Below are 22,583 nucleotides of genomic sequence, written 5' to 3'. Positions count from 1 at the left end.
GTGATATAAGGCTACAGAAGACCAATCTGAGAGCTGTGTGCAATTTGCTTCTTATGTACCAGCATCCAAGAAACCTCAACAAAGCAATTGCCAAATGCTAGAAGCATGGAACTAAACTGCTGACCTTAGCCTTTAGAAATTTGTATGAAGAGCTCTTGGCAGCTGGTTTAACCCATGGCCAATGTAAAATTGGATGTTTCAGTGAAGAAACACATGATTGCCATTACAAGATTTATTACAAATGTCAAAATAAAATTAACTGAAGCCTTTCAAACGATATCAGGGCCAAGCCTAATCATTTATTTTTATTAATCCAAACAGAATGCATGCAAAGAGCTTCAAGTGTAAACTGTCAATGTTCTATACTGAAACACTTTAGATGCACTAACCATTTTAAACCTACTAGAAAAATTATGATATAATCAGTTGCAGCTGAATAATCCAATGCTGCCCTTCCCAAATGATAGTTCTCAAAGACAATTGATGCCAATGAAACATGCTCATTACACGTAATGCTTTGTTCATTGACCCCACAGAGTGATCCAGCAGGGCCTCATTCAATGAACAAACAGGGTCAAAGAACTAGCTCTGATATTGTAAGCCAAATCTCCTACGCATGCTCCTGCAATGCAACATATCTTATTCGACTTACCCTACAGTTATCTTAATCACAGTTGTCTTTCAACTTGTCAATTTTCTCTATTTTACTGAGCCTGGCTGCACTGATACAGGAAATGAAACTTTGCACATAGTTGCCTGGCTTGCACATGTACCTCACTGAACATACCTGGCAGGCCTCAAAAACCAGTCCTTACACTATCAGAGTATGGCAATTTAGGATGGGTTTAAATCGAAATACATATGTCAAATTATTCTTCATCATTTTCACATTGTTCTAACCATTACTGCATTAGTCATAATTCCTGCAACTTACCTTGCTAACTCCTCCATAAACTTTGCAAAGTTCTTCTGGCAAAAAAACTTTTGTGAAAATAGCAATAAAGAAAGAAAACGGTCTTGGGGCCAAAGGTTTACCATTTCCACGGTTACCGAGACCATTTCTGCACTGTATAATGTGGATACAACTTTATACCATTGATTCTGGAAGCATAGACTTATAGCAGCGCACATTGGAGCTTGTCAAATGGTGGAATGGACAGTGTATCACTTTCATCTGTAAGATTTGAAGATTACTAAAGGAACAGAGATATAACGGAAAAGGTTCAGAAGCATCAAATTAGGTACAAAAAGAAAAAGAGGACAATTAAAAGATTAAATCAAAGAGGAGAGAAGAAATGGACAGACTGGTGAAATAAAAATATTAAAATGTAACACTGCTAATAAAACTTTACCAGATGTAGAAGTCAACATTTGCAACTGTTCACTTTTCAAGGATAGTTTAATTGTATGTTCATACAAATGCATTCATGCTGTTAAGAATGAACCGTGGTGAGTTTAATTGCCAATTGATGTGTAAATCCAGCAGGTCTGTAAAAATACTGACGATTAGAGGATCTTATGGCACAATTGTAGTATTCCTACCTTTTGGCTAGAAGGTCTAGACTCAAGTATCACCTCAGGAAGTGACAGACATGGAGCTATGTCATAACATATCCAAATAAATTGATTTTAAAAAGGAAACTTGAGTGCAAAATGTGGTTTATACAAAGCAAATAACCAGCATGTTCTGGAGATATGTCTCAGTCTCCTGAATTTGTTGGCTAATTTGCATATCAATAACCACATGCATCATCACCTTGCTATGATCTTTCGACCAGGAATTAGCAGAATGTTTCTGAAGGAAAAAAGTGTAGGAGCAACAGGAATCCAGCAAATATAAACTGTGATCACAAAGTATGTAATTTCCAGATTTGTACAAACCCGATTGTTGGAGCCTGAAGCCACAGTAACTGAAGACATTTGTACGTGATTACAGACTGAGCTGACATTGCATTAGAAATAGACAAAGAAAGGTAACGTTATCCAATTTTTAAATTACCCTAGAGCGAACCTCTCACCAGAGAGGCAGTATATATCTTCAAACAAAGACAGAAAATGCTGGAAACCTCAGCAGGTCTGGTGGCATTGGTAGAGAGGTAATCTACGAACAATTCAGGCCGACTGCAGATTTAGAACTTTAAATCCTCCATGTCTTTCTCTCTTTCTCTCTTTATCTCTCCACAAATGCTGTCTGAGCTGCGAGGGGTTTACAACAGTTTCTGTTTTATTTCAGATTTCCAGCGTCAATGATATTGAGCTATGTTTTTTGTGTAGCTACTGTTGAAGTGCAATCACTTTTCAGAGCAGAAATCATACTGAAAACATGGTCCAGTACACAAAACTTCAAATTTCAGTCTGTAGAATAGCTTCTGTAAATAAGTAAGGGTTCAGCTATTGCACATATCTCGAGTCTTACTTCAGGACAAAGATAAGCACACTTTTTCTCAACTTTGTCTTTTGGTCTTACATATCTGAAAACCCACCACTGGGCAGAAACAGTGCAAGTAAAAAGGTGTGCAGCAGCCCATTTTAAAATTAATGGTTGTATGTGGTGAACATGGACAACAGCAGTTTAAAAAGCAATAATATCTAGTGATCAGCAACTCTAATCTCATGCCAAAAGGACCAAAATGTTATTATGGCTCAATGACTGATGATGAAAACAATTTGTCATCTATTTCTGGCAAATATTGGTGACATATGGTCCACATATGGATTGATAAAAACATACACACAGATATCTGCCAGCATCCAATTTTAAACAACTGCAGAATGCCATTGTGGCTCAGAGCCATTCCTGGAGCATACCTTACATTAACAGGCACTCCATAATAATCAAACACTAAATGCATGTAATGCCAAACGCACCTGTTTTAGAGCAAAACAACAAAAAAAAAATCCTGTTATGTATCATTTGCAATGAAGGAAATTAAACATACTAAATTGTGAAGCTGCCAATCTTAAGAAGTTTGAGAGTACTACTTAAATTTACACAGCACCATTTTCAATTAGTGCATAGCAAGAGGAGATAGTCATGTACCTTAACAGAAAAAATAGCCTTTTTTTTGGTTGTAACATTCTTGTCAGGGTTGATACACCCCTTGATTATAGCTTATTTTTCCCACTCTTATTATGTTACACAGGAGGCACTGAATACTACTATCAAATGCATAAATATACTTCTGAAGCAATTTTATATTATCACCTCCAAAAGTGAGATAAGGTGACTGTCTTTGATAAAGAGATTGTGTTTGACTGCCTGGCATCAAAGAATCCTAAAAAAAAAATGAAGTCAACGGAAATTAAGGGGTAAACATTTAAACAGTTGGATTTATCCCTTGCAAAAATGAAGTGGGTTCCAGCTACTGGGTACTAATCATCTCAGTCACGGGACGCTGCAGAAATTCTCAGGATAGCTACTGTCTAATCAACTTGCTCAGATATGTTCTTACACAACTCTAGAGCACATGGGACTTGAAACCAGGCCTTCTGGCTCAGAAGTATGAACACTAGCACTTTACCACAACAGCATTCCACAATTTCTTATGGTGATGTCTTAACTCCAACCACCTTCAGCTGCTTCATGAATGACCTCTCCTTCACAACTTTAACACTGACCAAAAACTGAACTGCACTAGCCATATAAATACTGTAGCTACAACAGAATGTCAGAGACTGGAAATTCTATGACAAGCAACACATCTTCTGATTCTCCAAGGTTTTCACAAACCGCACAAGTGTGATGCAATACCCTCCACATCCCCAGGTAAGTGTGGCTCCAACAACATACAAGAAGTTCGATACCATCCAGCCACTTGATTAGGACTTCACTTCATCCACCAACAATGCACAGTGACAGCAGTGCATATCAATTCCCCAATTCAACATCATTTTCTAAATTGGCAACTTATGAAGCTTAGAAGAACAAGGGGCAGCAGATGGATTAAGACACCATTTGTCACGAGTTTGTCTCTAAGACAGACTTCATCCTGTCTTGGAACTATACCACTGCTCTATCATTTTGACTGGGTAAAAATCCTAGAAGTCTCTCCCCTAAAAAGCTCCATGGATCTGTCTATACCAAATGGATGGCAGTGGTTCAAAAAGGCAGCTTTTGAGGGCATAAGGATGGGCAACAAATGCAGGCCTTGCCAGTTACACCAACATAAAATTGACGATATCAAAATAAGTTTCTGATGCAGTAGTAATTGCCATGTTTTGGTCTAAAGCCTTTTATACAGCAGTTGGTACTTATTCATAATTACGGGGTCATTTAATTCATAGGTATAGAATCTTCGAATGATCCAACACAGAAAGGAAGATAGCCAGCTCACTGTGCCTCTGCTAGATCTTAGAAACACACTTTGCTTATTTTGATTCTCATGATTTGAACATCTCTCAAATTTCCCATTGAAGCATCAATTACAATCTTTCAGAAGCAACTGCATTAATACACATCAAGATTCAATGTTAAAAAGATAAAAATTAATACTGCTTGATAGTTTTCATTCAGCAAGGGAAACAACAGGTGACAGATAGCCAACAAGACACAGGAGCACAAGTAAGCCATTCAGCCCATTGATTCTGTTCTACCTGACAATGAGATTATCCCTGATCTGATAATACACAAATTGGCTTTCCTGTTCACCCCCCGCAATAATCATAGATTCCCTTGCTGTTTAAAAATCTATCTGAGTTGAATATAATTAACAATCCAGGCTTTACAGTTCTCCATGGTAAAGAATGCAACAGGTTTACTACACTCTGGCCTCTGATCCTAGATCTTCCCATTACGGGAGACAACCTATCAAAATCTACACTGCCCTCTAATAATCTTATATGGTTCAATGAGGTCTCCTCTCATCCTTCTAAACTCCAATGAGTACAAGCCCAATATACTAAAACTCCCCGCATAAGACAGTCTCTCCATACCCAGAATCAACAGAGTGAACATTCTCTGGACTGCCTCCAATGTCAGTATATCTTTAATTAAATAAGGGGGCCACAAGTGCGCAGAGCATTCCAGGTCTCACTTGTGCTTTGTGTGCTTTCAATAAGACTTTCCATTATTATACTCCATTCCCTTTGAAATAAAGGCCAACAGTCCATATTACTACCGAATTTGTGTACTAGTTTTTTTTGTGATTCAGGCACAAGGACCCCAATATCTCTCTCTAATCTACACCTTTCTGCAGTCTTTCCCCATTTAAAAATTTTGAGCTCTTCTAATCTTCCTGCCAAAGTGCACAACCTCATATTTTCCCATGTTGCATTTGAACTACCAAATTGTGCCCACTCGCTTAACCTATCTATATTCCTCTGTGGACTCTACGTCATTCTCATTACTTGCCTTCCCACCTATTTTTGTACCATCTGTAAATGTGGAGACAGGACATTCACTTCCCACATGCAAGTTATTAATTATCCTCTAAAAAATTATGGCTCCAGCACTGATCCCTGTGGCATTCCACCATTTACAGGTTGCTACTCTGAAAATGCTCCCTTTATCCTAACTCTCTGTCTTTTATTAGTTATGCAATTCTCTATCCATGTTAATATATTCCTCCGAGCACCACGTACTGTTATGTTATTAAGTAACCTTAAGTGGCTGCATCTTATTGGACACCATTCGGAAATCCAAATGAATTATATCTACTATATCTATCCTGGCGGTTACCTCATCAAAAAACTCTAATAAATTTGTCAACTATAATTTCCATTTCATGAAGCCATATTAGCTCTGCTTGATTATATTATGTATCCTGTATGCTTTATTAACTGCTCTGTCCACCTGTACTGCCATCCCTAAATGATCTGTATACATGTACGCTCAGGTCCCTCTGCTCCTGTACCCTCTTCTTTTTATGGTCTTCTCATGAAAACATATTATCTCACACTTCTCTGCATTAAACTACATATGCTACCTAATCCCCCAATCCACCAATTTGTTTATCTCCTTATGCAATACTACATTGTCCTCCTCACAGTTTACAATCCTTCCAAATTCCGTATCATTCATAAATTTTGAAATTGTCCCTGCATCCGAAGATCTAGGTCATGAATGTGTACCAGGAAAAGCAGGGTTCCCAATACCAATCCCTGGGATTGATTGATCTCTCAAGTCCCAGACTATTGCTCAAGAATGTTCCTTTATAAACATTAGTTTTCTTTTCTTCACTTGTGGGACATAGGCGTCGATTACCAGCCAGCATTTTTTTGCACATCCCTATTTCCCCTGTTAAACTCTGTCTTGAACCAAGGTGGGGAGTTCCAGGATTTTGACCATGGCAGTAAGGGAACTGCAATATAGTTCCAAGTGAGGATGCTGAGTGGCTTTGAGGGGAACTTGCAGGTGATGGTGTGCTTTAACTGTCCACTTTGTTACACAGTTTTGGGGTCTCAAGGAAAGCAAATCAGTATCTCTAACATACAATCAAGGAACAAGCGTAGGTCATTCAGTCCTTCAATCCCACTCTGCCATTTAATAGAATCATGTTTGAGGGGTCAGTTAGCTCAATTACTACATACAGTGATGCCAACAGGGTGAATTCAGTTCCCACACAGACTGATGTTACCCTGAAGTACTATCCTTCTCAACCTCTTCCCCCTGCCTGAGGCGTGGTGATCCTCAGGTTAAATCACCACCAGTCATCTCTGAGAGGGCAGCCCTACTGTCCTGTAGGTCTAAGGTGACTTTGTCTTTACTGTAATCAAGGATCTATCTAACTCTGCCTTAAAAATATTTAAAGATTCTGCATCCATTGACTTTGAAGAAGGGATTTCCACACAGTCAAAACCCTGTTAGAAAAAAAATTCTTCCTCATCTCTGTCTTAAATGGGTACTGCCTTATTTTAATTCTAGATTCTCCAACATCTGCCTGATCAAGTCATTCAGGATCTTATATGTTTCAAATAAGTCACCTCTGACTCTTCTAATCTCTAAAGGATACTAGCCTTTCCTCATAAGGCAATATGCTCATTTCAGGATCTTAGTCTAGTAAACCTTCTCTGAACTGCTTCCAATGCATGAACATCTTTTCATAAGTGCGGTGACCAGTACACAGTACTGCAGATGCAGTCTCATCAATGTCCTGTACAGCGAAAGCATAATCTCTCTACTCTTGCATTCAATTCCATTTACAATAAACCAGAACATTCTATTAGCTTTCTTTATTACCTGCATATTAATCTTCTGTGATTTGTGCACTGGGACATCCAGAGGCCCCTCTGCATCTCAGAGCTCTGCAACATCTCACCATTTATGTTATATGTTTCTTTTTCACTCTTTCTGCCAAATAGACAAATTCGCACTTTTCCTCATCGTACTCTATTGACCAGATCTTTGTCCATTTACTTAACCGATCTATATACATTGGTAGACACTTAGCATTGACTTCGCAACTCACTATCCTACCTATCTTCGTGTATTCAGCAAATTTAGCTACCATACCTTGGATCCCTTCATCCAAACCATTTGTATACATTGCAAAGAGTTGAGGAGGCCTAGCAGCTACCCTTATGGCACACCACTTGTGACATCCTTTCAGCCTGAAAAAGTCCCACATATTTCTACTCTCTGCTTCCTGTTACTCCTTACATCATGAACTTTTATTTTCTGCAATAACTTTTGATATGGCATCTTACCAAATGCCTTCTGAAATCTAAATACAATACATCCATTGGTTCACCTTTATCCACAGTACAAGTTATTTCTTCAAAGAACTCCAATAAATTAGTTAAACATCCCTTTGAAAAAGCCATGTTGCCTCTGCCAGATTACCTGGAGCTTATCCAAGTGCCCTGTTGTAATGTCTTTAATAATAGTTTTAACAATTTTTCAATGACAGAAGTTAAGCTGACTGGTCTGTAGGTTCCTGCGTTCTGCCTCCCTTCCATTTTGAATAAAAGAGTTAGAGCTAGAATTAAATCCATCAGGACTCGGGGACATCTCAACTCATAGTTGCAACAATTTACTCAATACTACTTCCTTGGTAATTATAATTTTGAGTTTGTCTCTCCCTTCCAGTTCCTGCTTTATAGCTATTTCTGGAATGCTACTTATATTCTCTTTTGTAAAGATTGATGCAAAGTATCTGACCCAATTTGTCTGCCTTCTTTTTATCCTCTACTACTAACTCCCTAGATTCATTTTCAATAGGACCAACACTTACTTTGTTAACTCTTTTATTTTTGAAATATCTGAAGAATCTGTTTTCCCTCCTTATTAATCTTTTTTTAATTTGTGCTGTTTTTTATATTCTGTCCAATCTTCTTACCATTCACCTGACTTTGCAGAGTTATATGTCTTTCCTTGGAGTTTGAAACTATCTTTGTTTGCTTTAGTTAACCAAGTTCATCCCTTAGAATTTGGTGGAATATTTCTCCTTAACCCTTTCTGGAATATCCTCTTAAATGTTTGCCACTGCATCTCTATTGACTTATCCCTTAACCTAATTTGCCAGTTCACTCTCGCTAGCTCTGCTTTCATGCCTTCATAATTGTTCTTGCTTAAATACAAAACAGTAGTGTTGGACCTACACATCTCTCCCTTAAAGTGTATGCAAAATTCAATCATAATATATTCATTGATATCCAGGGGCACTTTCACTACGAGGTATAATTAATCATCCTAATAAATCCTAATTAATCTCCACCTGAATACAAGGCCCATAAGGCGTGCATTTCAATGGTGATGGGCTTTGAGATGGTCAGGGTACAGAGTAAACCATTGTGATATCAGGTTGCAGGCTTTCCTAAAATATTAGTGAATGCCACAATTAGGAGGGTTATTCTGGTAGGGTGCATAAGAGAGGGAGCAGCTGAAGGCTGAGAATCTCTATGGTTGACTATGATAGAATAGAAGCTCATACCTAATTGAAAAGACCAAATTCCTGAGAAGTTAAAAAACAAAACTGCCAGGTTCACCAAGCTTGCACTAGAGGAAGGACAGATAGCTATACTCTCACTGTAATGGCTACAGGTTACCAGGCTAAGAAAGAAAAACATCAGAAAAAAAAACTCTCAGGAGATGTGGCCTGATTTCAGTAGAATAGGATGACTACTTACAGGACAGTACAATGCACACCAATGAAGTCTCCTTTTCAGTTGTGCTTAAAATAAGGGAGGGAGTCTGTTCTCCAGTTTAGTGTGTAAGATGCCTTCAAAGAGAGCACTTAGTCAACAGTGTTTGTTTGTCACAATAAACATCTTAAACATCAAATATTATCATTTCAACTACTAACTGGAAATTTGATGTTCTTGTTAAAAGCTATCGGTCACTATGAAAATTATTGTACTTTACATTTCAGCAGTGTAGCTGTCTTTGGATTGATGTCCTTGGAACTTCTAATATACGTTTGTAGCTAATCCTAAGAAACTACTTAATGGTGATTGTTTTTAGATCACAGCAGTATGCAACAGTCAGAGAGCTTGATTGTTCATCTAAGTTAATAAAGCTGGAGGCAAGGGGATTTCTTGGGTCACAAATACTTCCTTCCATTCACACTGTTGCTGGTAGATGTCTGCTGGCTGGTGATGAGCCATGATGATAGACTGAAGAAGTCCAGTATGCTTTAAATGTCTTAATGCCAGATATGATTACATAGCTTTTTTCAAAAAATGCTACTACATGGTGCTACTCTGTTTGTTTTTCCAAGTGGATTTCCAGGAAATGGAATTTCTCAGTAGGAAGGCTTGCTCATTTGTGCATGTGATTTGGTTGCAAGCCAGCAAGTTTTTTTTTGCCATTTGTTCATTTAAGTGTGGCTCCAGCCAGCTTCTGATGAACTCCAGTACAACCATGTTTACATGGCAAGTTACACTATCTGATGGTTTTCATATTTAGTTAGTTCTTCTATTTTGGAGAATATGGCACGATGAGTCCAGAACTGCAAGATTGTGCCAAATTGGCGAAAATCAATTTCCTACAAATCTTCCTCTAATGCAATACTGAAGTCCTAGCTAGTATGGTTCAGGGAAAATTAATCTGTTACTTCTGTACTCAAATAAATGTAGATCAGGACATGAGGAAAAATATAGTCTATTCTGCCAGTCTCCTGTCTTGAATAAGACAGCTTCTGAAATTGCTGCCAGTATTTAAGTCAGATCTTCTAAGAGCTAACAGAAAATTGCTTGGGCCAAATTCTCTCAGGCAAATGTTTCAATGTGATGTGTGTATAATTCATAAAACAAAAAAATTAATGTTATTTTCATTCAAAAAATATAAATACCTCAGGTATTACATTATAATGTAGAATAAGATTAGTGTCTAACCAAAAATCGTCTGATCAAAAAAAGGGAAGGATTTTTTGTGTCTTGTAACAGTTTTTGGTTTTGCTGAGACTTGCCTATCAAAAACCCTTAGAATATTTGGAAAACCAGTTGAGTCAGAACAATCCACTGTGTTAATTTACATTTCATTCAATAGTTTAACAAGAATTTCATTTTAGTTTGCATTTTCTAATCACATCTCAGTAAGATTAATATGACACTTGGCAAAAAGCATCAGGACTATACTTTATCTCAATTCGAACTAAGTTGTAGGAAGGATATTATCAAGCTGGAGAGGATTCAGAAAAGATTTACCAGGATATTGGCGGGCATGGAAGGATGGAGTTACAAGGAAAGGCTGGATAGGCTGAGACCTTTCTCACTAGAGCATAGAAGGTTGAGAGGTGACCTGATAGAAGTTCATAAAACAATGAGAGGTATAGATAATGTTGATTGTAGTTGTCTTTTCCCCAAGATGGGGAATTTCAAGCCTAGGAGGCACATTTTTAAGGTGAGAGGAGAGTGATTTAAAAAAGACATAAGAGGCAAATCTTTTACACAGAGGGTGATTTACATGTGGAATGAACATCCTGATGAAGTCATAGATGTGGGCATAATTACAATGTTTAAAAGACATTTGGATGGATATATGAATAGGAAAGGTTTGGAGGGATACAGGCCAGGAGCAGGCAGGTGGGAGTAGTTTAGTTTGGATTATGTTCAGCATGGACTGGTTGGACCAAAGGGTCTGTTACCATGCTGTGTGACTCTATGACTATAAGAGTTTCTCTGGAAGGATGCTTCCTTGATTTGTTTGTTATGAACATATTTATGTGATATTTACTCAGTTTTATTTTAGAAGTTTAACTCCATTGCTCATGTGATGCAGTAGAGTTAATTGACACATTTAAGTTGCAGCTAGATAAGTGAATGAGGCTGAAAGGAACAGAAAAATAGTTTGATAACGGATAGATGAAGAATGGTTAAAGGAGGGTCATGTGGACTGACATGGACCTGCTTAGAAATTGGTCTTTTTCTGCACTGTAAATTGTACATAATTTGTACAACATGTAATTCTTCAAAATAATAGATAAATGTAATTTATTAAAACTAGAATATTTCCATTTTGTCATGATCACCATAGAGAACAACAGCTGTTTTCACAAAGGCTGATGAATGAGTGGTGCGTGTCTTCCAGCAACTTGTGGCAATTCACAATTCACTTCTTCACCACAAGTTATGGATGTCTTACACAAAAGTGATGCACAGTACAATTAATTTCACTATCATTATTTAGTTGGGGCTCTTGTAGCACGGTGTTACTGTCCCTAAGTTCTGGGCCAGAAGGCCTGGATTCAAGTCCCACTTGCTCCACAGGTGTGTCATAATACATCTGAACAAGTTAATTTAAAATATCTATTATGATTTAACTGGCAATGTTAACATCAACAGTCAAAAGATTTTAGACAGTTAAGATATAAACTTGAATCTAATTTTGCTAACATATCTTTGAGTTCTAATTGTGGAATAACATAATCTGGAATTCTTTTTCCAATTTACAGTAAGTCTCATTTTCATGTATGCCACTCCATAGCAGGCAGCAGGGTAGAGGTAATGTCATTGACGAGTAATCCAGAACTCAAGTCCACTGTTCTGGGGTCATGAGTTCAACTCTTAGCATACTGATAAATTTGAATTCAATAAAAATCTGGGACACAAAGCTGGTATAATGGCAACCATGTCAATTGTCATTAAAGGAAAAACAGCTGGTTCACTACGTCCTTTAGTGAAGGAAATCTACACCTATGTCCGTTAGGGAAGAAAATCTGCCATGTTTTCCTAGATGAGACTCTAAACCAACAGCAATGCAGTTAGCTCCTAACTGCCTTGATGGGCAAAAAATGCCAGCTTAGCCAGTGGTGCCCACATCCCATGAATGCAATTTCTGTCAAGAATCTTGTTATTACTTGAAGCATTCACAGCTTCATTCAGCAGCTTTCTTTGGATAAATGTGCAACCTATTGTCATACCACAGGATTGAAGTACCAGGTTAAACTGACCATCTCCAGTATGCAGTTAACAAATACAGCAATCACAGAAGAAATAACCTCAGCTCCTGAGATACACCATCAGCTGGGATTATCCATCAACTTTTTTACAGAAAGTGCAGGTTTACTGTAATAAAATTACAGATATAGGTACAAGATTGGGCTTGGCTTTGACATTCTCTACAGTTGAATCATTTTCCAGGGCTCTCATTTTGAGTTTTCATTTAAAGCCAGAGAAGGGATGGAGAGGAAAGGTGAAAAAAAGAAAAATAAATTAGCAAACACTCTCTGCTAAGTACTATATCCTAACAGCTGGCTGCTATTAGCCTGGACTGGCTCTAAAAATCAAGGCCCCTGAGGTGCAAACACAATTTTTAACCTACTGAGTCACACTGCCTACAGTGAACTGTTGTTAATTACTTTATATTTGTCTTACATATTTGAGATCATCAAAATAGGTTACTGAACCTTGAATGTATGGAATATGAAAGCAAAATTATCAGAAATGATTTGCACATTAAATATACTTCTGCTTTACATTTGAACATCGCTTTTTAGCACAACGCTATTAAGTTAGCAAATATACAAATAAAGCATTTTGCAGGCTGCTTTTAAAAATCTAGAGACAGCCTTGAGTCACACCACAGCTCAGACCATTTGTTGGAAACATCTGCGGTGGCCATTCAAAAACAGTTTGAATTAAAACAGATTCACAATTGAACTCCTTATGTTGGAAGTTTGTTATCCGTGGCTCAATTAGTAACATTCAGGCCCAAGTCAGGTTTCTCCAGGTTTAAGTCCCACTCCAGAAATTGAGCACAAAAACTAAGGCTGAAACTCCAAAGCAATGCTCAAGGAGTACTGCACAGCTGGTGGCTCAGACTTTTGGATTAGAGTCTAAAACTGAGGTTCCTTCTACCCTGTCACATGGTGTAAAAGATCTACTTGTATTATTTTAAGGACAAGCCAGGATGTTATCCTCAGTGTCCTCGTCACCAACATCACAAAAAACAGTGTATCTGGTCATTACCACATTGCTGTTTGTGGGAGTTTACTTAGTACAAATTGGCTGCTGCATTTCCTACAACAGCAATAACCCCTAAAAACTACTTCATGGTTGAGACATCTGGTGGTCATGTAAAGCGATATAAATGCAACTCTTTCTTTCATCTTCAATTACAAAGGAACATGCTGTCCTATTTATGGCAAAACAAAGTTGAGAAAATCTAAAGCACGAACCACAAAGCAGACCGAATCCAGCAGAATAATCCTCCAGTAACACTTTTCTCCCTTCCTCTTCTCAATGATGTAAATTATACACATAAATCTTACACTTCATTCTGAAATAGTCTTGAAGTCTTCCTATGAAAGTCTCACCAATTTACAATTAAACTTCAGAATTCTTTCCCTACATACAGGGACATAGAATTAAAAAGAAACATTTAAGTAATCTTCCAATTACTCATTAATTTTCAGGAAATCCCAAAGCAGTTCTGACAACACACTTAAACAAACAGAGCTAACATTTATGTACGTGATTTCCAAACTAAAACATTTTAACACATTTAAAAGAAGTTGAAGCAAAAGCACCTGTTTCTTATGACAACCCATGAATAAAGCCATGAAAATCATCACTGCAATTTCTTTTCATAGAATCTGTTGCCAGCTTGCTCAGCATCCAATACAGTCATACATAGTGAACCTGAGTTTCCAACTCCATGACTGAGTTAAGGCTCAGAATTCCCACCTGTAGCTTGAAACATCTTGTTTGAGGAATAAAAAGGAAAAAGTGAACATGTTGCAGGGAGGAAGAAGGGGCTGAAAGGAGGTGGGGGGGGGAAGGGATGAGGGGGTGAAGGGATGAAGGGGATTGAAGGGAGGAAAGGGGTGAAAAGGAAGAAATGAGGGAACAGCAGAAAGTGAGGTAGGGGAGAGACAAAAGAAGAGAGAGGAGCAAGGAAGAAGGTGGGGGACAGGAAGAAGGTGGGGTAAAGGAAGATGTTGAGAAAAAGAAGATGAAGGCGAAATGAAGAGGGCAAGGAAAGGAAGAATTCCAGAAATTCAAAATTAAATTTTGAACATAAAAATCACAACGAAAGTCAGCTAACATTGAAGTAAGTAATTAATTCAAAGCTACAAGACCTGACTTCTAAAATGCTTTGAGTCTTAAAAGCCTGTTATATAATATGGATCAGAAGTAGCTAATCTACAGGATGACAGCAATAGTAAATTTCAGCTAATACGGAAAGTGAATAATATGTGCAATATACTAGCCACTTAGTATAGAGTCACTTTACTACTTCAAAACCAAAAAGAGATGAATGAATACTTGCTTAGGAATGAACTGAAGGTTACAGGAATAGGTAGAGATAGAAATAATCAAATGCTGTACAGATCGTAAGAACAGTGGAAAGTGTTGGTTTTGACTGATGAATGGAGGTGTAAGAATGGTTTCTCTAGTTTTTCTTAATCACATTTGGGTATGATAGTTCCGCAACTTCAAGAATTAAATAGACAATTTGGATAGTATAGTAGCCAGGCTGCTTGAGCCAGAGGGTATTTTCTGATTCCACACTTTCTTGAGGATTGGAAGTATATAATTCTTTGCACCCATCATCAAATCACAGATTTTATTCATTAAGCCTAAATTCTGTGCCATAAAGTTACTTCACTGGGAAATTAAACCCTGAAATGACAGCATCGCTCTGAACTGTGGGAGTAAACAAATGAACATGTGAAAGATGCCAACAAGCACTAATGGTTCTGGTGTATGCAATAAAACCATTTTCACCATTCAGATAAAAATAAATTCACAGGTTTTATTAATTGTACATTATTATGTACCATATAGTTGACTTGCACAGAAACTAAAGCATTCAAAAGAAAATGCAGGCAAAACCTATAAAGAAAGCCTACAGGCATTAAAAAAGGATACAAATCAAATTGCAGTCTCTTTGTGACACAGGTTTCTCCAGCTGACAGTGTCGTAATTACAGCAATTTTTTTAAAGCCTCATGCCAAATTCAATTACAACAGGAAATACTTCAGTCTTTTACATCTGTTCCACAATACAGTAATTGTTAACTATGGGAGTTTATTTTCTTCTAGAAAAGCAATCATTCTGTTTATACTAGATTGCACTCAGATCACTACAAATTATACAACTGCTTCCATAATTGCAAATCAATGCCTAATTGATATTAGGAACAGACGAAACTTTACGACTGTTTAGGGAACGTGTTTTTCACTTTATTGGCTATTTTACAAATATCTCAAGATATGTTTTGCACTGTAATATACACTGCAGTATTTTTTCAATTTCAATTTCATACAAAAGCTAGTAACCTGCATATATTACATAATCCTCTCCAAAATGTTCAAGGAGAGACAGTAGTTTAGTGCTAATGTCAGTGAAATAGTAATCCAGAGACCAAACTAATAGTCTAGAGATTAAAGTTCAAATCTCACATGGCAGCTGGAAGAATTGAAATTCAAATAATTAATATATCTGAAATTAAATGCTAGTCTCTGTAAAGGTGACACTGGCAGCTGTCAAGGATTGCTGCAGTCACCCAACTAGTTCACTAATGTTGTTCTGGGAAGGAAATCTGCTGTCCTTACATAATTTGGTCTCCATGTGACTCCATACCCACAGCAATGTGGTAGACTCTTAAACGCCATCTAAAATGATCTAGCAATCAATACAATTATAGGGTAATTAGGGATGGGTAACAAATGTTAGCCTGGCTAGCAATCCCCACAATCAATGGAAGAATAAAAAAAAACTAGGTATAAATTTTCCAGGATATTGCTCAGGGCAACAGTTTTGCCTCTTCAGATACAACGCTGAGTTCCACTGTGGCCAGTTGAGGATATATCCAGGTTAGTGCTTCAGTATTGTGCTGAGGCAGTGCTGCCATTCATCAGATGCAAAGTTAAATCCAAGCCATGTCTGCCTTCCAAGCTGGATGGAAAAGATCCACGGCAGCATCTGAAGAGCTGTTCTCCCTCTGCAGTAACCAATTTATTTTTCTCAGACAGCATCACAAAGAAAAGATTAACACCCTGCTATTGTGAAACTATTCTGTGCAAACATTAGCTGCCACATTTCGTAAATGTGGCACTTCAATGTACCCACTTGGCCATAAAACACTGTGGGACATCCAAAGCTCATAGAGTGATACAATCTTAGAGATATACAGCATGGAAACAGAACCTTCGTCCAACTCGTCCATGCTGACCAGAGATCCTATATAAATCTAGTCCCATATCTCTCTAAACCCTTTCTATTCATATATCCATCTGGATGCCATTTAAATGTTACAATTGTACCAGTCTCCACCGCTTCCTCTGACAGCTCATCCTATACATGCACCACCATCTGCAAGAAAAAAATTGCCCCTTAGGTCCCTTCTTTATCTTATAAACTATTAATTGGGTGCAAGGTAAACCCTAAAAGCATGGGAAGTCCTTATGTAACTTCAAAATCACAGTAGGAATTTACAATGCACTGAATGTGAAGGTATCTTTATACCTTTTCCAGGCTGCAGTATGTAGTGTACTATTTATGTTTGACTGGAAAAATGAGTTTTTCATTGGCACCCAGGCAAGTGGGAAGTATTCCATGATACTTCTCACCTTTCAGATGACGCGACGCACAGGTTTCAGGGAGATGAGATGGTTGTCGCAGAATTCCCACCCTTTGACCCACTTTTGAAGGTACAGTATTTTAATGGCTGCTCTAGTTCAGTTTATTGATATTGACAGATCAAAAAAACTAGGCAAGGGGAGCATGGAATTATAGATGTAATACAGTTTAAGAAGGACAGAAAGCTTAAGATAGAGACAGCAGGGATTCTGGATTTGGCAACAACCTCACTGATGCAGTTTCATTTTTGCTGGAGTTAGCTTCTACCTTTTAAGAGTGGTCTCAGAAAGGCATCTCTGGGCATTCAGCAAGACTACTGAGTCTAGCTAGGGAAGTCCTGCTGGGGTGCGCTGTCTGGGTGGCCACTGTTACCACAAACTATACTGCAGATGAAAGCAACTTGGGACCAAATCCATTGAGCGGGATGTGAGGGATTCCACATACCTGAAGCCAAATTTGAAAGACAGAGTTTACATGTGATGCCCCATTTATGTGGAAATTAATGCTGGTACTTGTCACTAGATGAAGTTACTGTTCGCTGAATAAACATTTATTAAAATGTATTCTTTCATGAGACACGGTTGTCATTGACAAGGTTGGAATGTAAGTTCCAACTCTTCCAGAATTGCTGCCAACTTGGGGTGTAGGTACATCAACAGTGCAATTAGGAACAGGATTTTGATCCCACAACAATTAAGAAAGAGTGATGTATTTCCAAGTCAGGCAGTGGAGATGAGGTTTGGAAAGGGGTTGTCAAAGGGGACTTGACATGTTGCTGCAATGCATCTGGTATATAGTACATAATGCTGCCACTGTGAATTGGTGGTGGTGGGAGTGAATATGTTGTAAATCAAGCAGGGTCTTTTAACAGGAAATTTACCTTTTATTTGAAATGTCATTCGCCTGCTACTTAGCATGTGAACTGTGCTGATATTAGTTGGTCTGTTACAGTCATACTTATAAACAAGTGAAATTTTGTCCAACTGTTTTCTTTGCATTGGCCGTTTAGGAAATCCTATCTTGTGGTCTCTATTGGGATTGTAAAACCCTACATTTTTCTCATTGCCAACGACAAGTAAACTGTGTTTTGAAAGCTGTTTGAATCTGCTTCCACACCCTTGTATTCTAGATTATAATGCAATCAGTAAAAAATTATTCTCATCTTCTCACTTGTTCTTTTCCACATTTCACTAAGTCATCCAAATCACCCACCCACCCACCATGGAACCCAAAACTCACTTACCACAACTTTTATCTACTCCAATGAGCAGAAAGTAAGGAAACATCCCAGGTCTTTGACATATCATTGTGGCTACTGGAATCTAACTACAGTTTGTACCAGTCACCCTCAACAAGAGGTAGGGACAAATTTTACGCTCCAAAAATACAACAGCAAACATCAATACAATGGGCTGAAGCCCAATAATGGTAGGCTGTTTTTTAAAAACAGAAACCCTGGCAGTGAAATTATTGGACGGAGATTAGGGGTTGAAGTAACTATTAATACAAAAGCAAACTATTGCTGAAATCCAAAATAAAAACAGAAAATGCTGAAAATGCTCAGCAGGTCTGGCAGGATCTGTGGAGACAGAAAACAAGCTCAAATTTTAAATCACTGATCTTTCATGTGAACAAAGGAAGCATTCCCTGATCGAAGGACTGAGAATGCCATGTTGCTCAGAGACCTATGCCGAGCTTGAGGTTTCCACCTCTGGATGAGGGACTAATGAATTTCAGTGTTAAATATATCATTATATTAGGGGGCAGACTGAGTTTTGTAGGCGGATGCAGAAAATTACATGAGGATTCTGCAGAAGAAAATAAACAATTAAGTCATGAATAGTGTGGCTGGTGTCTGAGCAGATGTACACTGATGTGACATGCTGTTAAAACTTGAAGCCTCTCAAAACATTCTTTGTGCTTATTATGAATAGGAATGTCCATAAGGAGTCCACACTTTCTGTAAGAAAAAACTTAATTTCTGTTGGATAAACAGTGCCTTTTGGGGGGTGATATTCACCTTTGGCAGAGGCTCAAAACACTGAGCTACCATTAAATACTTCAGCCAATTATGCCTTTCTTGACTTGAACGGAAAGAAAATAATGTAACTGATCAGATAATCTGTTTTAATGATTTGAAGCGCCTTGGGACATTTTCCTACATTAGTGCCATTATTTAAGCCTTGGCTCTCTCAACGATCGAAAACCCATTTGCAAACCAACACAGTACTAGGCTTCTGTAAATGGACAAACATCTTATTCCCTGCTCTTTCACAGTGAGTCAGTTACCAAAAATTACTCAGTTAATTAATATTTTCTATCGAGGCTGCTTCTGGGAACTCAGTTGATCCTGTTATAGCAGCACTTTTAATGGTTATTAAACTTTTGCTTATCAAGAGCATCACTCCTCCACTTAATTGGAGTTTAACTATATTTCTGCCTTCTCCCCAATTGTTCTTTCATCCTGCAGATATGTTATTCATTTCAGTCTGCTGTTGGTTTAATTATTTTGCATGAATCCCTGTTAGGCCCATCACACACTAATCACAAAGTATAGTCCCATTAATTGCTTAGATGCTGTCTATCCTTTCTGTATCATTAATGCCACTTTTAAGAAAACAGTTGTACATCAAGTCCATTTCTGAATTATCCACCATTTTAATGACATGTTGAAGTTCACTGAGCTTCTCATTCTCTCCATGCGCCCAAATGACACTAGACCCAACTTTAATATTATCATTTTAAGGATGTTGCTTGAAACTTATACAACACAGTTCAGTTATTTCATTGTGCGAACCACAGTATCATGCGTGCCAAGCTGTCACATGCCACAACTATACAGAAGAAAACAATACAGTTGCTGAACATCAAATAACAGAAAATGATGAAACTAGTCAGCAGGCCTGGCAGCATCTGCGAAGTGAGAAAAACAAACTAGTACTGTTATCAATGACTTTTCATCAAAACTAATGAATGGTCATTGAGTTGAAACATTAACTCTGCTTCTCTCTCCACAGATGCTGCCAGACCTGCTAAGCATTTCCAGCACTCTATTTTTATGTCATAACCCCACCTGCTTCCTGTTATGATCATTGGGTGGATCCAGCTTGAAATAACCTTTGGGATGGTTTGAGAATATAAATAGTATAATGTTGTTTCCACTGGTCTATAAATCACTGACAAAGAGACAGCTCAGAAGAATCATTTTCACACTAAGGGTTATGAGCACATAAGAGATATTACTATAAGTAAACACTGAAGAGTCAATCTCACCAATAAAGTCAAATTAGATAGAGAGTCCAAAGAAAAACAGAACATTTCATTTAAAAAGAAGGAAAATTGGATTAGGAGGACATAGCTAATTTCCATGCTGTCATGTCCTATGTTAGGTGCAAACCAAGTGTGTTTCGAAATGAGGCACGTAGAATGGTTACAGCACAGAAGGAGGCAATTGTGCCTCACAAACGAATAATTCCTCCTGTGGTTACAGTTTAAATAAAAAATAATCACAAAACATTGAGAATTTCTAAAGCCAAAGATTATTGAGGGAGCCCTTTCAATTTCATGGATTTTCCCTCCTATTTCTTTTGCCCTTTCCACCACAGGTGGAGAAATGAAAATCAAACACATTTTAAAAAAAACAAATTATCCACTCTATACATGTGGAGAATTTATCTAATATATAATGCTCCAATATTATGTATAACACGTGCACCAATTCTTTTAAAAAGTGCTTTTTCAGCCATATCAAAAGTTAACGTGTGACTTCACATGCTGGGTACTGACTGATAGAAGCCAGTGAGAGAACTAGCACTTACTTAGCCATGAAGTGCCTGCATTCGTCACATAAACATATAATAAATCACCCAGATGAGAAATGGAAATTTTGACACAGTTTGTGAAAAAGAGAGAAAAATTGGAAATTCAATTGAAAATTTTAGAATCTTATAAATATGAAGATTATGTGACAGCAGCTGTACAAGCAGCAATTTATTTGTCCTTTTCATTGCTCTATAGGTTGTATTACACCATAGTATTCTCATTGGTGGAAGTGGAAAAATCTTTCGCAACATCTTAAATATTTATTCAGGAGTATCAGCTGACCACTTTAATTTAATACATTCATAGATTAAGGTTAGGGAATAAGGAGAAGACAGTATATGCTGTCGACTTTCAACTAGGACTATCAGAAAGTGATTGCTCAAGTCACTTTGAAACACATTTGTGTTAATTGCTAATTAGATGTCTAAAACTTAGTTTTTGTTTACAATCATGCTCTACTGTTACACTTCATTCTCCCTGACAAAATTGATCAACTTTAGTTCAAAATTCCATGCATTTCTTTTAATTTGATACCTGTGAATCTATTTTCTTATGGCCTTGATTGACTTTGCTGCAAGTATTGTCAAATAACATCTTCTTGCAGTCGATCACATCACTTGTGAAGTACTAACTGAAGTGTAAACAACCTACCTGTCGCCGTTTTCGTTTTGACAGGGCTGCTAGCATATTCAGAGGCCTGATTTGATTGCTGCATTGCCAATGGCGTACTGCCAACAGATACCTCATCCTCCTTCTTCCTTGTTGTTGGCATGACTGACTGAATAACTCCCACAGATTGCTGCAAAAGAGGGAAAAACACATCCAGTGTCAGCTCTAATTAATACAAGTTCAAGTATAGCACAAAGACTGAGATACCCTCTTGCTCTGTTCTATTCCAAACATGTGCCTGAGCAATCAGCCCTCAGGAAGCATCAGTTGGCAAGACATCATATATTTCCCGTTTCAGCCATCTTATGGATTCCTATTTAACATGACATAATTTACTGCAATTATTGGCTATTTTGCATTGAGAGTCCATATCTACATGAAACTGACCTGACACTGCCTGAACATATTTCAATCAAGACCCTTGCAGCTAACAGACAAAGCCTCTTTGTTTCTCTGCCTCCTCTTGGCTACAAAGATAAAGCCCTCCTTGTCTCTACTTCTCTCTGCACTTAGAAAAAAAGTTCTCAAAACCTCTGACTTGTTTTACTAACCCCTTTTTGTGGCTGAGTGTAAAAGTTTTGTCTGATAATACTTCAGTGAAACATCTTAGCACGTTTTATTGTTCTCTAGACAGAATATAAATTCAAGTGGCTGTATCTATGCCTTTGTGATTATTTCTGTACATATTTGTAACAAGGTGCATTTCATGGTTTCTCTTATATTTCCATTTGATGTGAGTGTCACGGGCAAGGCTGGTATTTGCTGTCCATTGCTGATTTCACTTGAATTAAGTAACTTGCTAGGACATTTCAGAGGACAGTTAAAGAGTCAACCACATTGCTGTGGGTCAGAGTCACACGTAGGTCAGACTATGCAAGAATGGCAGATTTCCTTCCCTAAAGTACGGTAGTGAACAAGATGGGATTTAGCAACAATTGAAAATGGTTACATGGTCATTGTTAAATTAGCTTTTAGGTCCAGATTTTATTCAAATTTCAAATTCCACCTTTTGTCTTTGTGGGATTCAAACTCACGTCCCTGAACATTAACCTGGGCCATTGGATTACTCACCCAAAAAGATTACTAGCATTTCATGAGATAACAAGGTGTAGAGCTGGAAGAACACA

General features: G+C 37.8%; 1 protein-coding gene across 1 annotated transcript in view; it reads right to left on the bottom strand.

Moving 5' to 3' along the window:
- Nucleotides 1–22,583, bottom strand: part of LOC109929757 (intermembrane lipid transfer protein VPS13B) — a 310,493-nt gene that overhangs the window by 194,682 nt on the left and 93,228 nt on the right. Inside the window, exon 3 of the mRNA XM_048596229.1 lies at nt 21,439–21,586. Coding sequence (XP_048452186.1) covers nt 21,439–21,586 — 148 coding nt within the window. The remainder of the gene's footprint in view (nt 1–21,438; nt 21,587–22,583) is intronic.

Source organism: Rhincodon typus, chromosome 4 (assembly GCF_021869965.1).
Source record: "Rhincodon typus isolate 14 chromosome 4, sRhiTyp1.1, whole genome shotgun sequence".
Classification (NCBI taxonomy): Eukaryota; Metazoa; Chordata; class Chondrichthyes; order Orectolobiformes; family Rhincodontidae; genus Rhincodon; species Rhincodon typus.
The sequence above is the reverse complement of the archived record's forward strand: the minus strand, read 5'-3'. Positions and strand labels throughout refer to the sequence as shown.